This window comes from Citrus sinensis, chromosome 5 (assembly GCF_022201045.2).
Source record: "Citrus sinensis cultivar Valencia sweet orange chromosome 5, DVS_A1.0, whole genome shotgun sequence".
Taxonomy (NCBI): Eukaryota; Viridiplantae; Streptophyta; class Magnoliopsida; order Sapindales; family Rutaceae; genus Citrus; species Citrus sinensis.
Genome location: NC_068560.1, coordinates 21,654,363 through 21,677,887, shown reverse-complemented (window position 1 = coordinate 21,677,887; position 23,525 = coordinate 21,654,363). Strand labels below are relative to the sequence as shown.

Here is a 23,525-nt window from a genome sequence, read left to right as displayed (position 1 = left end):
ATAGCGTTAATATTTAAGTTGAGATTTAAATATTAAGAATCTCTATCATTATTAATAAACAAAAGATATTTCGTAATTTTTTTCTCTTATATTAATTAAAGGAAAATTCTTTCATTATTTTAGGACAAAAAATCACCTTTTTTTCTTTTAGATAGGAGGATTTGAGCACTGATTTTCTTTTACTAATAATGCGTTTACTTCACCGACTAGAAAATCAGATTTCGCGACCAAAATCAAATTGATCCCTATTTATAAATTTTTACTAAGACTGTTTTCAGCAGGAAATTACTTTACTAGGATTGCAGGATTGGATGTCATTCCCTTCTCCCTAAGAGGAAACTCCAACCATGATATTAAAATTTGCTACAATTCGTGGGAATCGGACACGTGCCCCTGTAGCACTGGGATACGAGGGGCAATTTAGTATTAAAAGAAAACAAAGAGACTGCAAATAAAAGGGAGACTAATTTCAGAAGCTTTAGTATTTCGCAGTGCCTGTGCATCTTCTTCGCGGGTTGCCGTACTTCCGTCAAATGGACAACGTGGCGAAAGTTTCATTCTCAGTACGATCGAAATCTTCCTCCAAATCAAAACCGTCTCAGAATCAAAACGACGACCGAGATGATCAGCCAAACAAACAATACGTCACCGAGTTCGACCCCGACAAAACCCTAACCGATTCGAAAAAACCTAGACGCATAATTCCCCGCAAAGCGCCGCCGCCGCCACCTACCAACAGTCGGACGGAGAATCTCGAACTCGCCATTGCTCAATCGCGCCAAGAGTCCGAGCAACTCGAGTGGGAACTGGAAAACAAGTCATCCGCCGATGCCGACGCCGATCAAATCTCTTACGGCCTCAATCTCCGCACTGATAACAACAACAACGGCGGGGAAAGAAGCAATCGGGATGCGGCGGCGAGGCCTGCAATTGAACCGTTTGAGAAGATGGTGTCGAAGGATTTTAGGAAAGAGTTGGAGAAGTTACCGGACGATGAAGGGCTCGATCAGTTTGAGGACATGCCGGTCGAGGAATTCGGCGCTGCTTTGCTTGGTGGATTGGGTTGGTACGAGGGCAGAGGCATTGGTAAGAACTCTAAAGGTAATGTCAAAATTAGAGAGTTTGGTAAGAAGTCTTTTGTTTCTGATGATGTTGTTGTGGTTAAGAAGGAGAAAAAGAAGGACGAGTTGAAGAAATCAGGTGATAGAGATAATAAACATAATCAAGAGAGTCGAAATAGTGAAAAGAGTGAAAAGCAGCAAGCAAATAAGCGGAGTAGAGAGAGTGAAAGAAGAGAGGATAATTATAATTATAATGTTCCGTGGCTCAGGAGTCATATTAGGGTGAGGATAATTAGCAAGGAACTTAAAAGTGGGAGATTGTATTTGAAGAAAGGAGAGGTTGTGGATGTAGTTGGGCCGACCATGTGTGATATATCAATGGATGAGAGTGGGGAGTTGATTCAAGGAGTCGATCAGGATCTTCTTGAGACTGCATTGCCCAGACGTGGGGGCCCAGTTCTTGTTCTGTACGGGAGGCATAAGGGTGTATATGGGAATTTAGTTGATCGGGATTTGGATAGAGAGACTGGTGTTGTTCGTGATGCTGATACCCACAAGTTGGTTAATGTTAAGCTTGAGCAGATTGCAGAGTATATTGGGGATCCCAGCTATCTTGGTTATTGATTATCTTGCATCAAAAGGTATTGTGAGCTACATCTCTTGTTCTCCTTATTATTGTTAGTTTCTTGTGTTAAGTGAGGTTTCATTGTAATTTTAATCGATACGTTTTGTTTGGATGTCTCCCTAGCATTTGTTATTTTCTAATTCTCTTCTGGGAAATTTAAATTTTGTTAAGTTGGTATTTTAATCTATGATTCCTTGAGCTTGTAAAGTTAATGGTGTTTATTCCTGAAAGAATTGTGTTACAAATAATTAAATTGCTTGAAAACAGTTGTTGGCTTTGAGGTCCAGTTGAGGTCCCTCAAAATAGGACAAAAAGATCCCTCAATTCAGTGAATGTATGTAAATACAGCTGCTGCATTACATGATAGTGCTGTACGTTAAGTTTTGGAATCTAGGATAACATTTCATTTGTATAGTTTTCTGCTCCACACATCATATGTTGCCACTTTTAGGATACATTTGAGGTTTTGTGTTGATATTAATTGATGGCAGGCTATTTAATGTAGGAAGATGACAGAAAGAAAGAGACTCTTACAGAAAGAGAAAGAAGAGTAGAAATTAGAGATTATAGAATGGGGAGGAAACTGCTCATTCATATTATACGTGATCTCTGAAACATTAAAAAAGGCCTTATCTATGGTAACCCTTACTTTAGAGATGACGGTTTGGAAGACCTTGATAGCTGCTTAAGGAAATAGGAAACGAGAATCTACTCCTTTAGTAACCTAATCTGCCACAAATAAGAAAGAGAAACCTATATAGGAGTGCCATTAGGGAAGCCAAATTCAAAAGCGAAGCCCAGAATTTGGTTTTGGCCCATGGAAAAAAGATCTGCCATTTGACAATTAAGAATTCTCTTGTTTCTCTCAATCCAAATGACTTAGAAAGCGAACATTGTGCACTGTCTTCTAACATTTCAGATTGGCGGAAAACATATAGAGAGGATAGAGACCAGTTTGGTGAAAAGTGGCGCCCAACTAAGCTTGAAAATCTCAAAGATATTGTGCAAGTGAGCAATGGTACATATTCTTAGTGTCCTGCTTTGACATGATGCACCAGTTGGTGGATAGATTTATTCTCTAATAATAATTTCTTTTGGACTTATTATAATGTCGATATTTCTGCGTGCAATAGACCTAGCTTTAATTTTACATTGCTTGGAACTTTTAGCCTCGTAATGATTTAAAAGGTTTCAAAGGGGGGAGAAATAGAGCCACTAATTTGTCTAGTTGTTGACATACTTACTGAAATTTCCTAAATTCTCTAGTTTCCCAATTATTTTATTTTTCTTCCATTCATTTAGAGAGTGGCTCCTTCATTCGTTTTAAGAATATGTTGGCACTCATTAGCTTCTCCATCATTAAGATTTTTTCACAAATTTAAAGTACTATTTCCATTATGAGGAAGAATTCATTCTTATTAAAAAAAATAAAAATTATGAAGAAGAATTTATGATAAGCCAATAGCTTGTACCCTTTAGAACATATGGAATCGGTAGCTTCTCCACTCCATCTATCTGCAAAATATCTCACTTTTGCTACATTGCCTTCTATCAACTTCACATATGTTGTGTCTAGTTTGACCTTAAAAATTCTCGGGAACAGATGGATTTTGGCGCAGGATTGTCTGATAGTTTGTAGTCTCAAAGAACTAGATGGAAGCTGCAGATGTCTGTCAGAAAGAATGAACATATTGTTGCAGAGCTATTAGTTGAGTATCCTTTTAATCTGTCTTCAGAAGCCTCTTCACATTGGTACTGATGCTTTTCTGCCATAGTTTTGGGTTTGTTAGTGTTTATGTAGAATTCTTTTCTCTAGTGAGGGTGGATGAAGTGGAAGACGGGAGAAGTTCCAGGACAAAGCAAATGACACAATACTTGCAATTAGCAACGTCCTGTTTGAGTCTTTGTGTTCTTGCTCAATGGTCCATCCTTGATTTAACAATCCACTTTTTAAGCCTTTATGCTATACTTTGTGATCCATCCTCCATCCTTAAATTAACACTGCACTTTTTGAGTCTTTATGCCCATACTCATTGTGGTCTATCCAGAATAAGTTCGTATTTTTGTTCTGCATGGAGACCAAACATTATCAGCCTCTGCATAGCATCATGTATGCCCATTTCACAGTCCCTTTTTTTTTTTTTTTAATTTGACCTGAAAGATACTTGAGAGATGATAGAGCTACAAACTCCTGTTCAAATTTATTTTTCTACAACTGATATGGCATAAATTCATTGGTTCAATGAAAATAGAAAATAATAGAAACAAATAATGGGGGTCAAGAGGTATGTAATCCAGCCAATTTAATCACGCCGCATCAGTTTGTATAAGAGTTTGTAGCTCTATCATTACTCTATGTTCTATGTTCATGAAAGCATACTTCTTCTTTTTTTCTTTCTTTTTACTTCCTTTTGTTTATCTTTTTTCATTTTAAAGATTCTTTCCAGGTGTATGGCAATAGCTTTTTCCAACATAGATCATATGTATAACGTTGTACTGCATCCGATGCTGGTCTATTCCTTGATTCAAAGTATTTTTGTAGGTGCATCTTTCTTTTATTTCATCTATAACCCACAAAGTTGTCATATGATTGACTGAAATGTTTATTTCACGAAGGTTTTACCCTTGCGCACTAGCATAAAATTTAGGTGTTGTGTGGTTCCAGATTTCCAATAAGTGGACAAAATTGTGTGGATTATTAAATTGATTTGCGGCACTATGAACCTTGTATGTCCATTCTTGGCATATTTGATAAGATTGATACATCCTACTAAATGTTTGAAGCTCCAAGTTAAATTGAATTGTTACTGTCAGTATTTTCACTGGATCTTACTGGTTGTATGCAGCATTGCTCATACTTGTTGAGCTACAGTGAGTGTTGCTGGTTGTCTAGGCAAGGTGCTTGGATATTGCTTATCCATACAGACCCGCTTCATGTTCTTGTTTTATTGGCAATGGCATAAAGTTTCCACTTCCGGCTCAAAGTAATGGGGAGGTTATGGGGAGTGAGTCCCATGCCTGTACATTGCTTACGGACATAAGACAGTGTGAGAATGCAACATTGATTACCCATATGAGCATCAAAATGTGAACTAGTGCATTGGCTGTCTGTAGACGGTTCAAGGTCTCTGTGGCTCATTGTACCAGGCACTCGGGCTTTAAAACTTATAGCAGTCATTTGATGAGAAAGAATCAAAGAGAGATGGTATCAATATTAAAGATAAATATCATATTCCAAGTACTCTTCCAAAGACGGGTTGGACGGAGTTTTGAGAACTTACATTAGAGGTGATGACCTTGCTAGTTCTTGGATAATATATTAATATGCAGTATCATAAACTTCTAAATTCGCTCAGACGGATTATGTGTGTTAGTAAATGGAGCACAACAATCGCTGTGTTTTTTTTTTCTTAGGCTTTGTAGTCTCTAACATTTCAAGAAGCTGGGGAATTGACAGACAGGCTCAAGAAGTTTGTTGGGAACTTGAAAACCTACTTTGACAAAAGAGAGATTTGATCCAACAAATTATGAAAAAACGTATTTGGGTTGCGTTACTGGTGAGAATTGAGCTCTCTTCCAAAGTTAGGGAAGGAAATTGAGATACTTGTCCTTTAACAAAAAAATACGATTAATGTTATCTAGTTGCCGCTCATACAAAACTTCAATATTTCAATCTTTTGAGTAGTACATTTCAAATTACAATGTTCAAGGGCAACAAATGTCATTTAATAAACCAACTAACAAATAACAAAATGTCATTTAATAAACCAACTAACAAATAACAATCACCAACCTTAATAAGATATTAGTTCTTGTTTTTTAGTTGGTACGATTTTGTGTTGCTATCATTTCAGGTATTTTCGAGCGCCGGCCTTGGGGTTGCGTGGTTAAGTGGGTTGAGTTTCTTGTAATTTAAAAAAAACGAGTGTATTTTAAGGATACGAACCCTTTTCATCCATCAATAGTTCAATACTCTCATGCCACGGTACCAAATAAAATTCTACCCTCAAAAATTTTATTTCATGCAACAAATGATCTTACAATTTCTTTTTTTGAAAATTCTTTTGGTTGTAATTTAAAGAAGAGTCATTGAGGATTTATAAAAAAAAATTGCTTTTACCTTTATTTTTGTCAATTCTGTGAAAAAAATTAAAGTGTTATAATATATTTGGCTTTTTGCGGTTTTGCTATGAATTGGCAAAAAAAGAGTATTGATGCTTGAACAAAGGATCTGATACAATGATGATAAAATAATTGTCAACTCACACCATTAGCTTTTTTTTATCTTTTTTTTTTTTTATATCCGAAAGATTAATGATATTTATTCTGGTCCCATCCATTATGAACCCAGCCACTCACAAAGCTTTAATTGAAGCCACATGTACAACAATATCACTCACGGCTTTTTACAGGGAACATACTTACTTATACACGTATTAATACCGAAGTCTTTTCATTATAAATATTACTGACACAGAGAGACACACACCGTATCAATCAAAACGTTACGTTCGAAGCGCATCACATCTCAATTCTCAAATCTCAGAGAAAAACAAAAGAAAGGGGAAAATGGGTTTGCAGGTCTGAATCTGATTACCAACTTTTACGTTTACTGTTAATTTCATTGTTATTCCATTACGTTTTTAATTCAGTGCGCTCCGTGATTAGATTACTTGTTTTTGCATGCCTTATGAATTATGATCGGTGTGCTTAAATAATCACGTTATTGCTTTTTGTTTTGTTTTGTCAGATCTATTTAGATTAACTCGATTAGTCTTTAAACTTGTTGGCACATTTAATTTGGGTTTTTTTAATGATTAATAATTATCTTAGGAACGTTTAAAGTTTAAGAAATTAGAATTATTTTTTTTTACTTAGATTTTGTCAGTTCATTATTTTTTTTAAAATTTGTTTTATGTATTTAATGATATCTTTTGGGGTAATATTTAGGATCTGGAATTTTAAAGTTTAAATTTGCATTGTGATATGCTAGTTCAAAGGCTCAAAGCCAATAATTTCATTATATATGATCTGCGGTCAGGGTTTCATGGTCTCATGACTGGTAAGATTTAAATTCTTTTATTGAGTGATTTGTACTGGATCGTGTATTTTGAAATTTTATTCACCAGGAGCATTCTCTTTGTTATGTTATATTTTCTCCTCACTTTCTTTTGTTTATGCTGTTCTTATTGTATTGCTCTCTGGTCGGGCTATGTTGGAGCTGTTCTACGGTGGAGCACTGATGATAATTATATGATCATAGAGATAAATATTAAACCTGTATTTACTGCTATAATCTGACGGTAATCATCAGTGTTCCATGGTGAACCAACTCCACCGTAGCCATTGCCTTGCTTCTAAGTAACAATAGCTAGATTGTGAATTTGAAATTTATGGATCCTTGAATTTTTAGCTTATTGTATACCTTTTTCTTGTTTCTTATCTCTGCAAGTAATAATAATAACATAAAAGCTTGTAATAAACTGTTTTATGAACAATCGTATATCATACATCATAAAGATCTGATTTCTTTTTGCATTTGAGCAAAACAATTGCCATCTTTGAAGCTCTGAGCACAAAATTGGTGATGGTACATAACTTTGATAAGACTGATAAATGTATGTCCGATTGCAGGAGGAATTTGAGGAGTATGCTGAGAAAGCAAAGACCCTGCCAGAGTCGACAACAAACGAAAACAAGCTTATCCTTTATGGTCTCTACAAGCAAGCCACTGTTGGACCAGTAAACACAAGTTAGAACTCCATGACTATCTGTGCATCGAAAAATGGTTGTCTTTGTGTCTCTGTTAGCTTTTTAACCCATTCTGGCAATCGCTTTTGCAGACAGACCTGGAATGTTTAACATGAGGGACAGAGCCAAGTGGGATGCATGGAAGGCTGTCGAAGGTATAGTATCTGACTCCATATTTTAAAATCATCAGATCTCAACGTGAACAGCTAAAACTATGAGAACTTTTTTTCTTTCATTATTTGCAAGTTCATAATTAAATGTGGGTGTTCGGCAGGGAAATCTAAGGAGGAAGCAATGAGTGACTACATTACCAAGGTAAAGCAGTTGCAGGAGGAAGCTGGTGTTTCTGCCTGACCTTCCGCTGTATGCTTATCTTCCAAATCTCATGATTCGGAAAAGTCAAAATAAGTTGAAAAAGGTTTAAGCTGTTTGCAAACTGGTTCTATTGATGTTACCTCTGAATTATGTCTCTGTTTAAATTATGTATGATATGTACTTTGGTTAAAGTCCATTGAAATGATTAAGTAGTTTGTGTTATCTTGGGAATGTGAGTTTAATCCGCTGCAAATACTCCCAAACTCATGAACCATTTTGCCTAGTCTAAGCAGGGGTTATATTATGATTCTCATCTCACTTGCCAATGTCATTCACCCATGAACCCAAATGTGATCATGTCTTCTAAAGCTTTTGGGTGAATCTTTTCATTTTTCCAGGTCTTTTTTTTCTGCAAAATATAAATAGGGTGTACAGGTTCATTTGGTATGACCTTTTGTTAAACTTGGGCAACGATAGGACTATTATCCTTCTTGTTTAGATTATAGAATATTCATGGCAGAGCGTGGAGCATTCCTCCGATTTCATTTTTTTCAGTTTCTATTTGGTTGAATTGTTGATTTACTCTTCAAATCTTATTGATTAGTGAAGATTGTGGACTCAGCATGATTTTGCCGTAACAAGGAACTTGATTACGTGCTCACAATGACGGAATAATTTGATGAAAGGATGTCGGTGTCAAAAATTGCAAATGAGATCCTAAAATTTAGCTCAAAATGAGCTGTTATATCACATGTTAATATTATATGATTGATATTGATATCCGGCCTGTTCCAGGCAGTCATTCGTAGTCATTAGGGCTGCAAGGCACATGCTCATATGATATCTGGTCTGTTCTTGAGGCAATCATTTGTAGTCATTAGGGCTGTAAAGCACATGATCTGATAATAGTTCTAGACATTGTGAAGTTAGGGCTTGTCGAATTTCTTATTGTTAAATAATTGTAATAATATTGTTTTTTCTAAAATTAAAATGAACATCAAGACACAAAAAAATTTTGGGGGACTAACAAAGTAACAATAATAGACTCATCCCGAGTCAAACCATTTGGCTACCATAACAAGAGAGGGAAATTACACAAATATTCACACCCATTGGGTAGGCTATGCTATGGTACTTACATTACGTTATCACGACTCAAGTACTTGTGTAATGCAAGAGTAGAAATATAAACTTTGTAGGGATACCTTGAATAACAATATTGTGAATTATTAGTTATATCGTAAATGATCGGGAACATTATTAATACCAAAAATCAAATTAGAAGAAGGAAAATGCATATCTGGGTAGCTAAGAGTAGGATCAAACAACTGTAGGTTACTCCAAGTCAAAAGATTCGGCCACCCAAATTTACATTTGGGACCTTTACTTTTAATTAGGAAAGACCCTTATTATTTTTGGAAAATTTGTCACTTGGATATTCTCTTATTTAATGTTAAATTATTTTTAAAAAATAAAAAAGGAGAAAATTGCAAACCTTCAATTTGCCTTAAAAAGACAATTAGGCACCTCATGTTTTGAAATTACATCATTCTTTCTGGGTATCATCATCAACTACAAAGATGATTCTTACAACAAATATCATTAGTTATCAATCTATCAACAAGTTACAACAAAGCCCTACGTCGTTTGGGCTCGAGTTTAAATTAAGAAAATGTCAAAACTAAGGTATAAGGCATATTGGGATAGAGGATTCTTATATTCTAGAAAGATGTAGTACTCAGTTACCCACACAACAAAGGCGTGAATACTGAATACATTAACATATTATTCATGCAAAAAGTGTGAGGCCTTACATCACCTATAAATATCACACTTTGAGTAGTTTATCCATAGCATGTGTTTTCAACAGATTTTGGGGTAGGAAAATATAAATCTATCTTAAACAATGAATTTGTATTTTTGGGGGAGACGGGGTACTTCACTAGTTTGTTGTGTACGGTGTGGTATATCTGAAATTCGGGGGAGACAAAAAGGGTAGAGAGAGTGGTAACAATGGTGAAAGGTCAGAACCAAGAGAGATGTCCTTCAAAATGAGCTTCACGCCTGCCAAAAAATAAAATAGAGGTTAGAGGTGAAGCTGGGGTACCCCGGCGTTCACACTCCGACGCTCAAGTTAGCAAACTCAAGTTTTTATGGCGAAGAGAGCTGGCTAGCCCTCTTTAAATTAGGGTTTAAGGTTGAAGAAAACCTATTTTTTTTGGAGTGTGAGTGTTAATGGTGAGTGAGAACATCCTGGAGAATGAAACCTAGGCGCCTTTATATATGAAGTACCTCAGCTGCCACGTGGCGTACCCTTTTTGGCTAACATCCTTTACCTTTTTATGAGTTTTGGGAAGTTATGTGCATATTCGCGGTGTATCTCATCCTTTGGAGACGTGGCGCACGTTGGAGAGTGGTCCAGGGTACCTCTACAGTTGCTGTCGAGTAGGCGGTTGAGGACCACTGTCCTAAGGACAGTGTCCTTCACTTTTGGCAGAGGTAGCAGGCGGTTGTCCCCCCCTTTTGATACGACATTTTTGATTCCTAATTCTGACAAAATCGAATAATATCTTTTAAGAAGTGGAAATGTTTCTCATGGCGGATATTTTTGGAGGATTCTCTTGCATCGGATCTACCGGGTACCTTGAGTTACGCAGGGTACCTCAATTTATGTGGGATACCCCTAATTGTGTGGGGTACCTCTATTTGTGTGGGGTACCTCTATTTATGTGGGGTACCTCTAATTGTGCGGGGTACCTCTATTTATGTGGGATACCTCTATTTGTGTGGGGTACCTCTAATTATGCGAGGTACCTCAGATTGTGCTGGAATCATTCCATTGGTCGACACGTGGCGCTTTACTGCCTTTCCTATTTTTCCCTCAAACAGCATGCATGAGAAAATAAATTCTCTTACTGTAAGTGATCTCATTGTTAATATTAATTCTAAAATGTTGGAGGAAACTAATCTAAAAATTCAAATTGTTTGAGGGGTAAAAAAGTGAGCACGACAAGAGGTTGCCTCGTACAAATCGTGCGAATTGTGCTCTCTTTAATTAAGGCGTGAGTAGGTTTGCTCGTAGAGAAATCTCCTCTTCTCATGTAAAGAAGGTCAAGCATGTGTGGACAGTTGGCTAATGCAAGTGGGAGATCTGCACCAAGTAAACTGTGGAGCTTGGTCAAAAACCAATTGTGATTTTTTTTCCAAGATATCCGGGCATGACGTCAGTTCACCAACGATCATTTACTGTGTCCATGAACAATCATGTAGTGAATGCACTTACGATCATGCATTAATATTGTGGCGGTGGTTTTGCTTACCTATAAGAGCCCCAATCAGGTAAGTTAGTTTTTCTACTCTTTTTTAGGCTGAACTCTTACTCTCTCTCTATTTAACTTCTATTGTTTAATTTTTCTAGAAGAGAATAACTAAAAAGCTTTCCTATTAAAAAAACAAACAAAATTAAGCCACATGAGTTGTGGCAAAAGTTTTTTACAAAGGCCTAGAAATTGACTTAAGGGTTGGAGGGGTCACACCAGAAAAACATCTGGCGTCTCGTCTAACTGTGTTTGTTGTGAATGCGGGTGAACTTGTTAGGATGTGCTCATCGTTGAAAGAATTCAAGTGTTGAAGCAAAAGGGATGCAAGCAGGGTCCATTTCCCCTAAACAAATTCAAGTGTTGCTATGGTCATCTGGTCGTAACACAGTTCGACCAGATTTCAACATCAATACAAATATTAATCACAGTTAATTTGGTATATAGTTCTAATCATAGTTAATTTAGTATGTAGTTCTAATGAGATATAATTGAATAGCTCATGTATTATTTTCATCGTAATAATATTATAAAAACAAAATGCAAAAGAACACTAGTTGTGCTTTGCTCACTTTATAACAAGTGATCAACGAGCTAATGGAAGATTTTCTCACATAGTTCAACTAGGAACTCTGAACTCGTGCTAATTTAGAAATTCGACGTATGGATAGTATCAGAAGCTTAAGTCACGCAGTCCGAATTGACTTGAGAATCGGATTAGGGGAAGCATATGATCCGAAAATACTATCCTACCATAGAACTAATAAATCTCAAATCGAAAGAATTTATCAAACTAGAGGGATATTCCATTTCACAAGAAAAAGAATAAATTATTTTTTTCTTATTTTTTATGACAATATTATTTTCATTTTTTAAAGTTTACATTAGAGGTAAATATTGTAATTAACTTTCATTTAATGATGGTAACACTAGACTTCATCATAAATAGGGTAGATATAAATACAAGAGGAGAACGTGAGAATTTTATGTTTGATTTTTTTTCTTTTTTTTGGAAATCAAAACTTACTTTCCTTTGTTTTTTTTTTAAGGAAAAAAAATCTTTTAATTGATTATCACCAACAGCATCTTCTTCCTAATTGTTTCTGCATTATAAATATGGAGAGGAATAATTATCTAAAAATTTCAATTTTGGAACAATTTTATTAAAACTGTAACTACTATTCATTCAACTCGATGTCTCTGTGAAAAGCAAGCTTTCCAACTGCCTGTCGAACAGAATCACTAGTGTAATAACAGACAATTAGGAAAATGTTCATGGTAATAATCAATTGGTCTATATGGCCTCAACTATTTGTACCGATTTAGAATTAATTATAGATGACAAGCTTGTACTTTGGTCTATATATTGCAAAAGATTATTCAATAATTACTCACTATAATAATTTTGGAGTGGGGAATCAAGAAGTTTCTTATCTTTTGCTGATAGGTCCATTTTTTTCCATTCACTTTTCAGACTAACTTTCGCCGGACATTATACCTCTGCCACACCCTCCATGGCAGTGGAGCGGCAACACTTGATCAGCTTTACTGCTACTGTGGTAACTTTCATTATGAAAATAGATCACTAACCATTAATATGGTCAGGTTGAATAGACTCGTGTGATTGCGAGTACATTAGAATCTGACACTACTCTCTCATGAAGTCTCTGTCTCCTCGTCTCTTACTTTCATTAACGGATTGCCGTTAGGCTCTTGGCATCTTCCTCATCGTCAATTACACTCATACGGACTGAAACAGTTTCAGGCTAAGCTCTACTCCTGTCGATTGTAAATTGCGTAACTAGATAAAAATTATGATTAGTTGAGAGGGCGATGGTATTAACAGCTAAAGCAACTAAAGGATGTTGAATTTTTTATAACAGTACAAGTTAAATCTTGAAGAACTTGATGAATCCAACTTGAAAGAATTAAACCGGATCAAACAAACCAAGAAATCAATTCCAAGAATCAAACACAGAGCACTGTTTCAAGTACACAATTTAATGAAGGAAAAAAACTGCTTCTTTATTGATCACGATAATCGAGATACAAGTTGATTATGTAGAAGAAATTACAAGGATCACAAAGAACCAAGAAGTAAGCAAAAGGAACAAGAAACAAGGAAGAAATCGATCACATATCAGGAGCTAATCACCAGCGCCTTTTATTCTGATGTTTCTGGGAAACAGCATAACGAACTCTCAACGAACTCTGCCACATCAGCTTAAAATTTGCAATAAGACCCCTTCAACCGAAGTTAGTCTGCACACAACCCCAAGAACTCTTCGAAGCTTGTATTTAAACCCAACACATCAGCAGCTTACACTCACAAAGGATTTGCTCTCCATGTTGCTGACCAGTTGTCACAGAAAATAGAAAGAAGTAAACAAGAATATTTGATAGATTCGGTTGCTTGTTGGGCTCATTCGCAAGCTTCCACTACCAGTAACAGGACAGCTGATGACCCACGTAGCATTCCCCTGACGCGTATAAGACGATCGATCAATAGGGTTCATCAGACCGGCGGCTAGGCTCCCGTCTTTCAAAGTTAAAACAGCCGTAACTATAGCCCATGAGTACAACTTCACGAGCACCTACTGCGCGGTAATAATAATTTAAAATAAAGAGGAAAAATTGGCATGATCCAGGTCAACGGTGTTTTTCCCCTCCTAAAGTCGAAGACGCCATTGACGCTGAACCATCTCTTCACCAACATTAAATTATTCTCTGTCACCACAACGCCGTGTATAACAATCACATCACTTCTCCTAAGACAATGCAAATCCTTAACCCAAGTCTATCTCATTCACCAACAGATAATAGTGCAAAACCTGACGCACGTCCCGCCTTCCCACCTCATCGCCGCTTACGTTTCTCACGACGCTCCTTCGCCCGCCTTATCACTGCTGCAACGCCTTTCACCTTCGCCTTTCTCTGTCTTCTGGTGGAACGCGCTTATCCGCCGTGCCGTCCGCCTTAGGCTGCCTGATAATGCATTCCGTCTCTTCCTCCAAATGATGAGGCGCGGGTGGCACCCTGATGAATACACCTTCCCATTCGTTCTTAAAGCCTGCGGTGAGCTCCCATCTTCCCGTTGCGGCTCCTCTGTTCACGCCGTAATTTGTTCAAGCGGATTTGACTCCAATGTCTTTGTTTGCAATGCACTTATGGCTATGTATGCCCGGTGCGACACTCTGAGTTACGCGCGTCAGATGTTTGATGAAATGTTTCAGCAAGGGATGTGTGATATTGTTTCGTGGAATACAATTGTGGCGGCATATGCACAGAGTGGAGATGCGAAAGGTGGGTTAATGTTGTTTGCAAGAATGACCGGTGATATTAAAGTTCAAGGGGACGGTGTTAGTCTCGTCAACGCCCTTTTTGCATGTGCCTCTCTGGGCATGTGGTCGAGGGGTAAGCAGGTGCATGGTCATGCGTTGAGGACTATGTTGATTGAGGACGTGTTTGTGGGAAATGCGCTGGTGGACATGTATGCCAAGTGTGGTATGATGGAAGAAGCAAAGAAGGTTTTTGAGAGGATGAAGGTGAAGGATGTGGTTTCTTGGAATGCGATGGTTACAGGGTATTCTCGAATTGGTAGCTTTGAGGATGCTTTTGCGCTTTTTAAAAAGATGAGGCAAGAAAATGTAAAATTGAATGTTGTGACGTGGAGTGCTGTGATTGCCGGGTATGCGCAGAGAGGACATGGGCACGAAGCCTTGGATGTCTTTAGGCAAATGCAGTTTTGTGGATTGGAACCAAATGTTGTTACTCTTGTGTCACTTCTTTCAGGTTGTGCTTCTGTTGGAGCGTTGCTACTTGGGAAGGAGACACATTGCTACACCATCAAACGTGTTTTAAGTGTAGACGGGAGTCACCCAGATGATCTTATGGTGATTAATGCCTTAATCGACATGTACGCTAAGTGCAAGAGTGTTGATGTGGCACGTGTTATGTTTGATGCAATTGCACCAAAAAACAGGGATGTTGCAACTTGGACAGTAATGATAGGTAGTTATTCTCAGAATGGAGGAGCCAATGATGCCCTGGCACTTTTTCCTCAGATGTTCCAGCAAGATAAACTTGTAAAGCCAAATGCTTTTACTTTATCTTGTGCTCTTATGGCTTGTGCTCGTTTGGCTGCACTGAGATTTGGTAGACAAATTCATGCATATGTGCTGCGGAATCAATATGAGATGTTGATTCCGTTTGTGGCCAATTGCCTGATAGATATGTATTCACGATCAGGAGACATTGACACAGCTAGAGTTGTATTTGATAACTTGAAGCAAAGAAATGTTGTTTCCTGGACATCCTTGATGACAGGTTATGGCATGCACGGTCTTGGCGACAAAGCTCACTGGGCTTTTGATCAGATGAGGAAAGAAGGTCTAGCACCTGATGGTGTAACCTTCCTTGTTCTGCTCTATGCTTGCAGCCACTCAGGAATGGTTGATCAAGGGTTAAAATACTTTGATAGTATGAGCAAGGAGTTTGGCATTTCTGCAAGGGCAGAACACTATGCTTGCATTGTTGACCTGCTGGGTCGTGCTAATCGCTTGGATGAAGCTGTGGAGCTCATTGAAGGCATGCCAATGGAACCAACCCCTATAATATGGGTGGCACTACTTAATGGTTGCAGAATTCATGCTAATGTGGAACTTGGGGAATTAGCTGCAAATCGACTGTTAGAACTGGAGTCAGAGAAGGATGGGTCATATACGCTCCTTTCAAACATATACGCAAATGCCGGGCGTTGGAAGGACGTGGCCAGGATTAGATCATTGATGAAACATACTGGGGTTAAGAAGAGGCCTGGTTGCAGTTGGGTACAGGGAAAGGAAGGCACTGCAACCTTCTTTGTGGGGGACCGAACTCATCCGCAATCTCAGAAGATATACGAGATCCTTGCAGGTTTGGTACAGCGCATCAAAGCCATGGGGTATGTTCCACAGACGAGCTTTGCTCTCCATGATGTGGATGATGAAGAAAAAGGTGATCTACTTTTTGAACATAGTGAGAAGTTGGCTCTTGCATATGGAATTCTAACAACAGCGCCGGGGACGCCCATCCGAATCACCAAGAATTTGCGCATATGTGGTGATTGCCACTCCGCAATTACCTTCATATCCATGATCATAAATCATGAAATTATTATAAGAGACTCAAACCGCTTCCATCATTTCAAAGAAGGATCTTGCACCTGCAAAGGCTATTGGTGATACTGGAATGCTGCAGTTCCAGTTGAGTGATGTAATTAATATATACATTTTTGTGTTCTCTAGAATTTTGGAGGGGAATAAATAAGTTGATCTTTTCTTTTGCTGATAGATCCATTTTTTTTTTCCATTCACTTTTCAGGGTAATTTTCACCGGATACTGTACCTTTGCCGCACCCTCCGCAGCAGTGGAGCAGGCTGCTTCATTGCAGCAACACTTAATCAGCTTTATTTTACTGCTACTCTGATAACTTTCATTATGAAAATAGATCAGTAACATTTGATGCTAACCATAAATGCCTTACAATTTAATCTTAACTAGACATCTAATTTGTTATGGTTTAGATCAGCATATATATACCAAAAGTTAACAAAAATTATTTGTTAGATCGGGAATTGAGGATACCATTTTGGATATTCTATTGAACAAAAGGATATCTAGAAATATAACATTCCCTTACACGAGACGCCCCATCCCTGGCCAGAATGCCTTCAAGATCTCCAATAATTCTGGCCAACCATATCTCCAAATTTCTTTGGATCTCTTTCAAATTGTTTCTAACAGAATCCAATGACCGTCTCATGGTCAGTTTGGACTGACTCCCCAGTTCATCACCATAGCAAATTTTCCCAACCTCTGTTTGCAGTGCTATTAGCTTCTGTCCAGTTTCTGATGCACGCTGCTGAAGTCGAAATCCTTCAAGCAGAAACTCTGTTTGCCTTTGTGTTCGAAACTCTGGACTGAGTGTGGATTCACAAGGATCACTTGCTTGCTGAGGAAAACAGGAAAAAGAAAAATGATTTTCAAGCAAGGTATCATGTTCTAGAGTGTCCCTACACATGCACATCTTTAGTCCTCCGATGAAAATTTAGAATTTCAACAACACATAAAAGTGCGTTTAAAGGAAAGGTAATCTGGATTTGATTATGATGAACCTCATGAAAATGGAATTTATTTAACAGGACTCAATCATTAAAAATAATAACATCACCAGCCCCTTCAGACCAAGAATCTGCATTACCAAAGTCATCCTAGCACGATTAGAACATTCTCAATGAAATCTTTCAATTTCTTGTTTTACTATGTTCAACTCTATGTATTGCCTTTTTCACTGAAATCATCTTATGTGTTAGAGCCAACCAATTCTAATTGTGAGAATTGAACTTTTGAAAACGATTTTCTATTTAGAGAATCATTTTATACTTATGTGCATCAATTAACGAACTTTAACTGTTGAGAATCTGTGAATAATATAAAATTTCTACCAGTAAGGAAAACTAACGGGTTTACTAGTAACATAAACAATCAACTTCTTTCCTATCTTCTTGACTTGGCAACGGCTTACAATCAAATAAAAAGATCAACTAACATTTAGAAGCCTTTTAATGCTTTTCAGTTGTATACTTTCTTTGATACTGAAATCTCCGGCTTTTCTCTCTTTTTTTAAAATCTTTCCAAGAAGCAGCAAGATATCCCAAATTAAGTCTCAGTTTACTAATTTTTTTTTTTTTTTGGCATTTACATGGCCATTTTTGCTTAAATATGGTAGTGGATCAATATATTCCTCAGGGTATTGTTCATTCGATCATTAAGGTGATAACATGAATGTGGCATGTGGATGCTTATTCCACTCGCAAGACAGATGATACGACATCGCAGTTATATATACAAAAATAGTAGCATTCACAAGAGGAACTTGCATAATCAGTTGGTTAAAATTACTACCCAAAGCAACTATGCAGCCCCCTTGCACATTTGAGGGGTGAAAATATCTTAATATGATGCTCAAGCAAGGTAACAAGGTTCCTCAAAGCAGTCAAGGTTGAAAGATAATGCAAAAATTTGAGCAGCTGAAAATAGAATCACAGATGGAGAAGTCTTACCATTCTTCTGCATAGGTCATCAATCTTCCCAGCAAGAGCCTGATATCTCTTAGCTTGCTTCCTCATTACTGAGGGAACCTTAGTCAGATCACTTTTACCAATTTTTTCCACATTCAGCAATTCCTGTTCAAGTAACTTTAGCTTAGAGAAAACTCCTGTTGATTCACCATCTACCTTCCAAGGGGACTCCCTTCTGAAAATACAATAAATGTTGCCCTTTCATTAATGCAGAGTTCAATAACTTGTATATTGGCAACAATAAGTATATTATTGAAATTTACCTTGCCACAAAATGCTTCATATGGTAAATTGATTCAAGAGATTCATATTGTGATTCATACTGTACATCCTGCAAGAACAAACATTTCAGATCAAAACAATGGGAACCACCTTAAAGCACAACTCAATTGACTGCTAGTACTGCCCAGGCCAAATTAAATTTCTCATTACAATTCACTTTTTGTGCCCACGTATTATCTGGTTAGAGCTTAAATATTATTGTTGGTTTCTTGCTCACTAGTTTAATCCTTCCTTAATATGGTATCACAGCCTCAAGCGGTCATGTCTTGAATGCCAGCATTATATTTATCAAAATAAAACAGGCACATGAAAGGTTGAACAGCTGGTCATGGAATTTTAAATGCCATTGTTGGGGTTCATAAGATAAACTTAATGCATCCAAATGTAAGTCGTAATGGGAAATTGATAATTTTAACCAGCCAGTATGATAAAACGAAAACCACATGAACAATGAAACACTAATAGATGGGAATAAAGTTTTAGGCCACAAGCCCCTTCATACTCTTCAAGAAGATAAGTTCAAGCGGCATAAGAACAATGGTATATTACAACATGGAAATCAGCAATGATCATTCTAAATTCTCAAAGATGCAATGTTTCATACACCCTCAGAGGAGGGTAAAAAAAATAAAAAATAAAAACAAACAAACAGTAATTGCCAATTGCAGACCAAAGAAAGAAGAGAAAAAAACAATTAAAGTATTTAACAACAATACTTTATAACAGCTCATAGGTTGCCAACCGATTAAAGAGATTAGAGTAATAGACGCGGTTAACTAACATTCCCATTACCACTACAACATATTTAGGAACACAATACCTTTGTATTTTACCAAGGATGCAATATTATTGAAGCCTAGTTTGTTAAGGTTTTTAATTTGAATCAAAAGATAGATATTACTACTTCCTAAAGAATTTGATATGGTTGTTATACGATGTTCACTCTCCTGTGGTCCTCCCATATCAACAACTTGATCACATAATCACCAATTATAAAAGGATAGACTCCTTGCCATCAAGCCATGGATAAGCGTGGTCCATTCAATGATGAAGCTTTAACTAGCAACAAGCAATTGGCAGCAAATTTTGAGTTGGCAGTTTAGTCAAGTATATAAACATATCCTTTTCACTCACATGGAAAGGACAAAATGCAAACTCGAACATATCACAAATAAGGAATTCTTGGATGCACTCACAACAAACACTTCTAAAATTATTTGAAAATTGAACTTCAAACAAATAAAGAAATTTAAATACTTTTCATCACGGACATTCTCAACTCCGAGGACCGGAAGAGATAATGAATAGCTAGATTTAGGATTCAGGATATAATTACTCTCAAAATCATTTTCCTCACAGCGTCATGCACAAAATTTAGCTTAATTAATTATTCTAAATTCTGAAGTTTAAAAAATCAAAGTGATTCCTTGTCTATTTATTTTCTCATATTTCCCAAGAATTAAAATTAATACTTTTTAACAAAACAAAACAAAAAAACAAGGAGGAAGAAAATTCAAACCTGCCAGATACTACTAGCACGCTCAGTCCAAAACTTAGAAGCGGAGGCCAAAAACTCGGAACTAAAACCGAAATTACCGATTTGCCCATCATTAGCACCACCATAACACTCTCTACTCTCGCACACACCGAATTCCTCCTCCTCCTCCTCCTGATGCTGATGATAATGCTGCTGCTGCTGCTGCTGCTGCTCCACCTCAAACTCGCAGCCTCTCCTTGACATAAACCCGATCATATCTTCCAATTCTTGGACTCTCTTATCAGACTCCAGCTTCTCCCTCTCCAATTCCTCAATCTTCGATCTCAAGCTCGCCATCTCCTCCGTCGCCGCATCGATCTGCTGGAGCAGCCGCTTCTCCTCCGCCTGCCACGCGTTCCTGTGGCTCGCGAAGATCTCCACCACCCTCGCGTTAGCCTTCGAGTCCTCTTTCCTCCTCGACTTCATTTGCTTCAGCTGCTCCTCCGCCGCCCTCAGCCTCGCCTTCAGCTCCTCCTTCGCCTGTGATGAGTTCTTCGGAAGCGACGCTAGGAACAATGAGAAGCTCATTCCTATGTACAACCTAAGAAGCTGCTGAAGCTGCTTTGCTTCTTCTTCTTCTTCTGCCGCCATAAGAGAGTGAGTGAGTTTATTTTATTTTATTTTATTTTTGTAAGTCTGGTTTGGAGATTAAGGCGAGTGAAAGTTGGGTTTGGTTTTGTTTTGTATGGTTGCAGGTTGGGGCCAGTGGAGACACAGTGTCATTATTATTATTATTATTATTATTATTATTATTATTAAAGCGAGAGACTTTCAAATAAAAATTAAAAAAAAAAACAAAAAACAAAGGAACTTGTTATAAAAATTAAACAGTGAACGGGCATGTCTGTCAATGAGATACGAAAATTTATTTCTATTTATTGTACCTCCAACAACATTCACAGATTCACTGATTGTCACTTCCGTTCCCGTTGGCCCGGTGCCAAAAATATTTATAATCTTAAATATTAGTTATAAGTTTTTTTTGTATATACATTGTTTTATTGATAGTTAATATTTTGCACATCGACTCATCTTAATTTAAGATATAAATTTGTAATAAAATAATATGATATTGATAAAGATATTATTATTTTATTACTTAATATTTTTTAACATATTATTTTATCACTAAAATATTTTTATAATTATTTTATCCATTTAATATTTCAATTTTTTATCATTTTACCACCAAACCATTACCTCTATTAATAAATTAAAAATTACTAATGTTATAGTGATGTTTTAAGAATTTTAGTATTTTAAGAATTTCAAAGAGTTATAATATTTATAATTTTATCAATTAATTATTTTAGTTATACAAAATAATTAATTGATAAAAGTGTTTTTTTATGTAATTGATTTTGTATTTTTTTAATTTAGAAGATTAAATTACACTTACACAATTTAGGAATAAAATATATTTTTACTATAATTTCGATTAAAAATTTGGTCAGATTCAACAATTGAGTGATAAAATAATAAAAATTAAAACATTATATAAGAAAAATAATTATCAAAAATATTTAATAATAAAATAATATATATAAAAAATTAGATAATAAAATAATAATATCTCATATAAATAATATGATGCAATGCGGATATACACTCTCTTAAGTAATTATTTTTTTTGCACAATACATCAAGGTCGAATTATTGAAAACTTATTACCGTAAACAATTAGACAAATCACTGAAGACTTAAAAGGAAAAATCAATAGGCGTTGGGATACGATACCTTCGGAAGAAGTACCCTCTAGTAATGATGCACGTGTAATAAAGCAGAGCTCCACCCAATTGTTCGCTCAAAATAAATTGAGTTGAGTGTACATGTGAAGAATTTATTGTTTGTCAGTGGCTCTCTCCTAGTGGAGAGTGAATTGATCTTAACTTTTAAAACACAAGAACATACAAAAGAGACATGGAAGCGGTTGTGCAGCTAACCCCTCTCGACCTCGTGATTATAGCTATCAATTTATTATATATAGGGATGGTAAATTGGTTTGTCTAAGTTGGATAATAATATGTCCAATCAAATTAGACTAAATAATATCTATTCAAAAAAATTTAGCCATGAATATGGTAAAAAATTATATTTGGCACAATATCCATTTACCCGCATGTCATTTCTTCTTTTATAATTTCAATTTACCAAATTCTAGATTATCTCTCTTCACTTCACATACTAACTGCTCATTGTTCATCGGTTACTAATATCGATCTGTCAATCATCCCTCCCCATCCATTGATATCGTACATCATCGCTTGCTTGCAGGTTATTGACATCATTTTATTCACAACTCCGCTCCCTCCTCTTTGGTATTTTAGCTTATTCTTCTTATTTAAGATATCTTAGTAGCTTCTAAATATCTACGCACATTGGAGCTCTTAATGTGTACTCAAAATGAATATAGGTTGAATTGAAAGCTTCCAAACTCATCTTACTTCTATGCTTTATTTAATTTTGATAATATTTATTCTATTTTATTTCATCAATGTCCTTTTTTTTTATTTAAACAAAGGTGGAATTCGTAAAGATAATAGTGTGAATGAAGAAGAAATGAATAGAGAAGTGACTGATAATGATGATAAAGAGGAGATACAACCATATTTATAATAGTGTTTATTTATTTTATTTCTTTAATGCATTGTTTTAATTTGTAGATTTATTATGATGGTCAGGTTGGAGACTGAAAGCTTGTAAGTCATATACAAGGCTTATTAGAAGAACACACTTTTTGTATTTTATTTAAAATTAATTTGTAATAGATTATAATTTCTTCTTGTGAATTCATAATTTTAATATTTGTTATTTGGGATGTTTATTATTTTCAATTTAATATTAGAATCTAATATTGATTTAAATATTTATATTATGATTATTTTTTCATATTTTTTTGTTTTATTTTTATATAATAAAAATTAAATATTCATAGATATCCATATGGATATGTTCATATCCATCATATAGAATTATGAATTTCACTAGGATAATCATCCGTATAACCCTCTCTATAGCAATGAGTCCCACTAAGACTCACTTCTTAGCTGTGTTTGAGAGAATTGTACCTTAAGATAAACATAAGGTGGGCAAACCCTATATATAATAGGAAGACTAGAGAGCACAGACCCATCGACAAAGAAAAGAGAGTGAAAATTTGACGCCCTTTATGCAGAAATGATTGCCCATCTTCTTCCTTTTTCCAGAAAATGATGAACCTTTTTAAGCTTTTGTAACCATCACGAGCCGCACTGCTCACTAGTCCAAAAAAAAACTATTACTTCTCATTTGTCACTATCTCTTGAATAGTAGCAGCAAGCAGCACAGGTTTTTTTTTTTTTGGCCCCTTTTTTCTTTCAAGTAAGTAAATTAAAAGAAAAAAAAACATTTAAAACAATACTAGAGGAACAAAGATAAAGATACCAGCAAACCAAAGCCCACTTTCCTATTTCGCGGAGATTCCTCCCAGGCAAGATAAGTTAAAACAAATAATGAAGACTTTTCCATTCCCAAGAG

The 23,525-nt window shown here is 36.2% G+C and overlaps 4 protein-coding genes across 7 annotated transcripts; 3 read left to right on the top strand and 1 right to left on the bottom strand.

Annotated features, from left to right (window-relative positions):
• Window positions 1-453: 453 nt before the first annotated feature.
• Window positions 454-5,099, top strand: LOC102630721 (protein MOS2). 4 transcript variants are annotated; one of them, XR_008054756.1, is made up of 4 exons: window positions 454-1,702; window positions 2,192-2,704; window positions 3,290-4,224; window positions 4,533-5,099. XR_008054756.1 is itself a non-coding variant. In XM_006471502.4 (2 exons), the coding sequence occupies exon 1, from the start codon at window positions 534-536 to the stop codon at window positions 1,683-1,685; it is 1,152 nt and encodes a 383-aa protein (XP_006471565.2). In that variant the 5' UTR covers window positions 456-533; the 3' UTR covers window positions 1,686-1,702; window positions 4,533-5,099. The 4 variants fall into 4 exon arrangements, 1 of the variants encoding a protein (XP_006471565.2); XR_008054755.1 differs by lacking the exon at window positions 2,192-2,704; XR_008054757.1 differs by lacking the exon at window positions 3,290-4,224.
• Window positions 5,100-6,103: 1,004 nt separating this feature from the next.
• Window positions 6,104-7,974, top strand: LOC102606737 (acyl-CoA-binding protein). Its single transcript, XM_006471504.4, has 4 exons — window positions 6,104-6,267; window positions 7,321-7,438; window positions 7,530-7,592; window positions 7,712-7,974. Exons 1-4 carry the CDS (start codon window positions 6,256-6,258, stop codon window positions 7,789-7,791), a joined length of 273 nt encoding a protein of 90 aa, XP_006471567.2. The 5' UTR covers window positions 6,104-6,255; the 3' UTR covers window positions 7,792-7,974.
• Window positions 7,975-13,410: 5,436 nt separating this feature from the next.
• LOC102607034 (pentatricopeptide repeat-containing protein At5g16860) lies at window positions 13,411-16,579 on the top strand. Its single transcript, XM_006471505.4, has 2 exons — window positions 13,411-16,312; window positions 16,431-16,579. The coding sequence occupies exon 1, from the start codon at window positions 13,709-13,711 to the stop codon at window positions 16,289-16,291; it is 2,583 nt and encodes an 860-aa protein (XP_006471568.2). The 5' UTR covers window positions 13,411-13,708; the 3' UTR covers window positions 16,292-16,312; window positions 16,431-16,579.
• Window positions 16,516-20,697, bottom strand: LOC102607326 (uncharacterized). The gene is made up of 4 exons (XM_006471506.4): window positions 19,992-20,697; window positions 18,454-18,521; window positions 18,173-18,365; window positions 16,516-17,061 (listed from the first exon to the last, which is right to left on the bottom strand). The coding sequence occupies exons 1-4, from the start codon at window positions 20,598-20,600 to the stop codon at window positions 16,708-16,710; spliced, it is 1,224 nt and encodes a 407-aa protein (XP_006471569.2). The 5' UTR covers window positions 20,601-20,697; the 3' UTR covers window positions 16,516-16,707.
• Window positions 20,698-23,525: the final 2,828 nt, after the last annotated feature.

Bases quoted from the DNA above. Each gene is read 5' to 3' on its own strand.
- LOC102606737 (XM_006471504.4), top strand. The intron at 7,439-7,529 runs GTTAGAACTCCA...TCGCTTTTGCAG, and splicing joins TGTTGGACCAGTAAACACAA to ACAGACCTGGAATGTTTAAC. The intron at 7,593-7,711 runs GTATAGTATCTG...GGTGTTCGGCAG, and splicing joins TGCATGGAAGGCTGTCGAAG to GGAAATCTAAGGAGGAAGCA.
- LOC102607326 (XM_006471506.4), bottom strand. From the start codon at position 20,600: ATGGCGGCAGAAGAAGAAGAAGAAGCAAAGCAGCTTCAGCAGCTTCTT. The intron at 18,366-18,453 runs GTAAATTTCAAT...TTGTATTTTCAG, and splicing joins ATGAAGCATTTTGTGGCAAG to AAGGGAGTCCCCTTGGAAGG. The intron at 17,062-18,172 runs GTAAGACTTCTC...TGTTTTCCTCAG, and splicing joins ATGACCTATGCAGAAGAATG to CAAGCAAGTGATCCTTGTGA.
- LOC102630721 (XM_006471502.4), top strand. From the start codon at position 534: ATGGACAACGTGGCGAAAGTTTCATTCTCAGTACGATCGAAATCTTCC.
- LOC102607034 (XM_006471505.4), top strand. From the start codon at position 13,709: ATGATCCAGGTCAACGGTGTTTTTCCCCTCCTAAAGTCGAAGACGCCA.